The 5,762-nt window shown below is 42.3% G+C and overlaps 1 protein-coding gene across 2 annotated transcripts in view; it reads left to right on the forward strand.

Annotated features, from left to right (window-relative positions):
* The window catches only part of LSG1 (large 60S subunit nuclear export GTPase 1), a 29,261-nt gene that overhangs the window by 4,648 nt on the left and 18,851 nt on the right, over positions 1 to 5,762 (forward strand). For both annotated transcript variants that reach the window (XM_011961208.1, XM_011961209.1), the window contains exons 3-5: positions 1,150 to 1,270; positions 1,433 to 1,519; positions 2,080 to 2,166. In XM_011961208.1, the coding sequence (XP_011816598.1) occupies positions 1,150 to 1,270; positions 1,433 to 1,519; positions 2,080 to 2,166 (295 nt within the window). The remainder of the gene's footprint in view (positions 1 to 1,149; positions 1,271 to 1,432; positions 1,520 to 2,079; positions 2,167 to 5,762) is intronic.

Genomic DNA, 5,762 nt, shown 5'->3' on the forward strand with positions numbered 1-5,762 from the left:
GGCTGGTCTCAAACTCCTGACCTTGTGATCCGCCTGCCTTGCCCTCCCAAAGTGCTGGGATCCGTGAGCCACCGTCCCGGTGCTATTTTCTTCTTAAAGTCATTAGTAATCTCTGCGAGAACAGTTTTAGTGGAGTGATAGAGCCACAGCTGGAATCTAGAGAAACAAAGTGGGAGTTGAGGAAGTTAAGGAATGAGCAAGTTGTATTCTTCTGAGATATTTGACTGTGGCAGGGAAAGAGAAGTGTAAGGGTGTGTGTGAGAAGGATCTGGGTTAATGGTAGTATGTTCTTAGGTTATGGGGTGAGACAGTAGAGAGGGAAGTTGGAAAGATTTGTTTTGGCAGTATCTGTTAGAAGTTGACAGTTGCAGGCCGGGTACAGTGGCTCATGCCTGTAACCCCAGCACTTTGGGAGGCCAAGATGGGCGTATCACCTGAGGTCAGTAGATCGAGACCAGCCTGGCCAACATGGCAAAACCCTGTCTCTACTAAAAACACAAAAATTAGCCGGGCATGGTGGTGTGGGCCTGTAGTCCAGCTACTCAGGAGGCTGAGTTGGGAGAATTGCTTGAGGTTGCAGTGAACCGAGACTGCACCACTTCACTCCAGCTTAGGTGACAGAGTGAGACCCTGTCTCAAAAAAAAAAAAGAAACAAAACAGAAAGCAAGTTTACAGTTGCATATCCTATGAGCCAGCACCTCTACTTCTCAGCATCTACCCCAGAGCAGCAGAATTGCCCGGAGAACTCTTGAAGACAGATTCCTGGCCCTATCCTCTAGACTCTAGAGCGTCTGATTCAGTGAGTGAGGGTTAGAGCTGCTGCATTTACATTTTTAACAAGCTCCCAGATGATGCTGTATTTTAATAATGAAAACTTGGAAACTGAATGCTCAGTAGTAGAGAAGATGTGATATGGCCACAGTATGAAATACTGTGCGGCAGTCAAAAAGAATGTAGTAACTCTGTATAGTTATTTGGTATAAAACTTCATTTGAGAATAATAATTCATCCAAGGCTAGAAGAATCTAATCAAGAAAGCTTAAGTTCTCTTAGGCTCCCATTTTTAGTTTTCTAGGTTTATCAATATGACCAAACACTCTGTATCTACATTGCCTCTTAAGTAATAGTACTTTTCTTTATTTGAACAGAGAAACTTAATATTAAGTTTGTGCCTGCTGAGGCTAGAACTGGACTACTGTCTTTTGAGGAGAGCCAGAGAATTAAGAAGCTCCATGAAGAAAACAAACAGTTCTTGTGTATACCGAGGAGGTGAGCTGAAGAAGAATTTAGAATGCCACAAAACATACAAGGCCGCTGAGTATTCGTTTTTTAAATTGCTTCTTTTTCTCAGCTACCATTATTAGATCCAAATTCCCTATCTTATTTTGGTTACTTATATGAGGAATTTTTTTCGTTCTATGATTGTTTCAGACCAAACTGGAACAAAAATACTACCCCAGAAGAACTCAAACAAGCGGAGAAAGATAACTTTCTAGAATGGAGACGTCAGCTGGTCCGGTGAGTATCATAGACTCTATGGCAAGTTACCTTGAAATCCCGAGTTCAGACATTTGGTGTGGTTACACCACCGTTTGCATTTTGAAGTTTTGATTCTTTTAAAAAGGAAATGGTAGCATTCTGCTAACAAGTACAAATGGATGTGTGCAGAAACAAGATTGCTAGGTGCATATGTGTCCTTGCACAGACAGCAAGTCGGTTACTCTGCACAGCTCCAGGCCTTTTCCTTTCATTCCCCTCTTTGGCCATTGGGCGCCCTGGAGTTGATCGCTGCTCGCCTGCACATTTTTCCAGAAAGAGTGTGGGAAAGAAGTGACTTTGTGTGATAGGGAAACTTCCAGGGCATAAATAGCTTCAGGATAAAATTTGAATCTGGTGGTGGAGTATTGTCTAAATAAATAGTATTTTTATGGCGTCTCAGCAGGAAATATATAAAATAATTTGACTCTGGATATTTGCGCACCGTACTTATTTTTAATGTAATGAATTTGAGCATTTACACTGCTAAAAATTGTCTATTATAATCTGGCAAAGATATAAACTTCTCATTCAAAAACTAGGCTAGAAGAGGAACAAAAGCTGATATTGACTCCATTTGAACGAAATTTGGACTTTTGGCGCCAGCTCTGGAGAGTCATTGAGAGAAGGTGAATTCATCATTTTCTTTTGTGTAATAAAGACATTGTGGTGAAGTTATATTCGATTTGGATGTTGATATAGGCTTATAGGCTCAGGGTATGAGGAATTAAGCTATGCAGAGGGTTACTGAGAATTATTATAAAAACACAGTATGATACTACCGTATATTTTGTATAGATTTTTTTGTTATTAGGTGAATATGTTGATAAGTGTGTGAGAATAATGAACATTTTCTGTAAGATGAATTCTGAAGAACCTACATAGATATTTTAGCAAATGTATATTTAGTTTCTACTTGGTAATGTGGAAAATATGAGTACGAAAAAGAGTTAAGTTCCTGCCTGCAAAGAGCATCTATGTTATGGGGAGAGGCGGATGTCAAAGCCCATGTCAGCCGACTGTCACCATGTAAATGCTAAGCAAAGCACCAGGAACCAGGGGCACACACAGGAATGAAATGCAGTTCTTGCACTCAGAGAACTTCGTACATGGGAAAATACAGAGGGCAGTAGAGTTCCTGCTCTGTGGCAGATAGAAAGGCAGTGGGCGGAGTCATAGCAGAGGAAGGAGAGGTTGATAAGCATTGAGGAAATCACGGGGTGGTTTTTATGTTTTTTAATTGGGCTCTGAAAAGAAGAGAATGTTTTTGACAAATTGAGAATGAGAGATTTTTATTCTTTTTCGTGTAACACTAAGGAGAATTCCTGATTGTTGGACGTTGATGAATCACCTGTCTCTAATCTCACCTCTTTGGTGTAGTTAAGAGGTTTTTGTTTTCCTCAAAGAGTTTCTGAATTACTTTCAAGGATGCCATAAATGAACCTTATATTTGAAATGATGTTTTTCAACAAGGACCCTTCAGTTTTTGTTTTCTTTGAAATCTGTCAAGTGAACCTAGTAAGAAGACTAGGAAACAGAATGCCTTAATTGGGATTCTCAGAAAAGAATCTTATCACATTTAGCATATTGTTATTAAGAAAACAGGGCCCAGCCTGGTGGCTCACACCTGTAATCCCAGCACTTTGGGAGGTCAAGGCGGGTTGATCACTTGAGGTCAGGAGTTCGATACCAGCCTGAGCAACATGGTGAAACCCCGTCCCTACTAAAAATACAAACATTAGCCAGGCTTGGTTACTACTTGGGAAGCTGAGGCAGGAGAATCGCTTGAACCCAGGAGGTGGAGGTTGCAGTGAGCCGAGATCGCACCACTGCACTCCAGCCTGGGTGGCAGCAAGACTCCTCAACAAAAAAGAAAACAGTATTTGGACTAAACTTGTAAAAGTCACTTACATTTCTTATTAGGGTGATGACAGTTAAAGTCACTTGAATGCCCCCATCCTCTGCCTCTGGGGGTGTAGAAAGGGCTCGTGGGCTGGGATGTGGGGAGGTCACAGAAGCAAGGCAAATCTCTAAGGCAGAAGAAAGGAAAGGCTTTCTGCAGATTATGGTCCATGCTGGCTCCTTTTACTCAGGCTTGAGGAGGGCTTCGGAAGACCCACAGTCATTCTCCTGGGGAACTGCTGTGAAGCAGAGTAGCCTTCTCTTTGATGCCTCCTTGGTAGTTGAGGCTGTGTACTCGTGAGAATGCCCGTTTTCTCATTTCCAAAGAGAAACGGTAACAAGCATGGAAGTACTGCAGCCCGGACCTCGAGGGCAGCACCCTCCGTCTTCACACTTAATTACAGTTTTTGTTTTGTTTTCACATACTGTCCTACTTCCTATGTGATCTATCTTGCTTCTTTGTTCCTTTTCTTTTTCTTCTGGTTTCTGACGTTTACAGAAGAGGCCTTCCTCAGGTGTCTAGCAATGTTTATCTGTCTTTAAGAACAAAGCATTACAAGGCTGGTTGACAGGCCTACCTGTTTAGTGGAATTTGCCAACTGGTGAGCTTCACCATAAGGTGCCTGGGCAGGGGTCAGTTTTATTTTGTCGGAATACTCCAAGATGTTAAGATCTATAGGTCTTTTCCCCAGAGCCAGTCGGTTTTGTGTGTGGTTCTGTTTTGTTTTGTTTTTTGAGACAGAGTTTCGCTCTTGTTGCCCAGGCTGGAGTGCAATGGCGTGATGTCGGCTCACCGCAACCTCTGCCTCCCAGGTTCAAGCGATTCTCCTGCCTCAGCCTCCCGAATAACTGGGATTATGGGCATGTGCCACCACGCCCAGCTAATTTTGTATTTTTAGTAGAGATGGGGTTTCTCCACATTGGTCAGGCTGGTCTCAAACTGACCTCAGGTGATCCACCCGCCTTGGCCTCCCAAAGTGCTGGGATTACAGGCGTGAGCCACTGTTCCCGGTTCCAGTCAGTTTTTAAAAAGAAGAATGATCTCCTGCCAGGAAGGGGCAGGAGGTGGTATAATACAAGGGTGCTAGGCATCTTCACAGTTCAGTATCTTCATAGGCTTACGCTGAATTCCCCTTTTTGCACTTTGGCAACTCTTTCCCGTTTTCCCTGTGCCTGAGGTCCCAGTCCTGGAACTTCTCAAGTTCATTTTCTCCATAATAAACGCTCGCGTTCTGCTATTGGGGTGGGGAATGGGGGCTCTGTGGTGGGTTGCAGTTGCCTCACTGAACAGAACAGAGAGGCCAACCTCCGAGCGCACTGTTCAGACGGATTACAGGCGCGGGTCGCATTCTTGGCCTTGAGAGAGAGAGCTGATGCTTCTAATCCTGGGCTTTCTTGGAAGTCTGGGGCACGAACCAGTTTGCTTCTTGTTGGTTTGACATTTGGTTGCTGCTGTTCTTTCTCTTTATCCTAATGGGTTTCAGCCTTTGTTTTTGTGGGTTTTGAGAGGGAGCAGAGGTAACCATCTGTGTTCAGTTTAACAGGAAGCCTCTCTTACACTGTTTCCGTCCCTAATAATTTCCCAAGTGAGCCTGTACATGTTGGAACTTATAGCTTCAGTTTGGATTACAGTATTATTTGCTGTCTTATTTTTGTTATGTGATTTTCTCCTTTTTTTAAATAAGAGAACATGTTTTCTAACTGAAGGAATATAGGTATATGAAAGTGGATCTGAGTTACATAGAAATATTTACTTAAAAATGACTGCCGCTCCATCTTTGAATGGGAAATATTTATTGATGTCTTCTCCACAGCAGATGTCTCCTGTTTGGTAACAGGCTGGCTAAACCATCTGCCTCTTTACTTCTAATAGTAGTTATCAGAAAAGATTAGATATATAACATGTCATTGAAATGCAGGAAACTGCAGAGGCACTGAGGGCGGAACACTGTCTTCCAGTAAGATAAGGCACTTCCACTGTGCTGTGTAGACCCTTCCTGCTACATGGCTGGCACTTTGCTTTGATCCTCACTCAGCACATGAAGCAGCTGTCTTGAAATGTCTTTTCTTACTGGTGTTTCTAAACTGATTGTTCTTCCTACATGTTCGGTATGTAGACATAATGTTTGTAGACATTGTGGTTTTAGTTGATTAGGCTTTGTCCATTTTTTTGTAATAATTTTTTCATTTACTATTAAATACCCAGTTTGAAAGTGCATTATTACCTTAAAGAAGGAAATACTAGAACCAGCTTAACTAGAGAACTTAAAAAACAATTTGTTCAAAATTAGCAAGTCTGTGAGTTCCTTTGTGTCACAGGATT

The sequence above is a fragment of the Colobus angolensis genome, unplaced genomic scaffold (assembly GCF_000951035.1).
Source record: "Colobus angolensis palliatus isolate OR3802 unplaced genomic scaffold, Cang.pa_1.0 Scaffold54, whole genome shotgun sequence".
NCBI classification, from domain to species: domain Eukaryota; kingdom Metazoa; phylum Chordata; class Mammalia; order Primates; family Cercopithecidae; genus Colobus; species Colobus angolensis.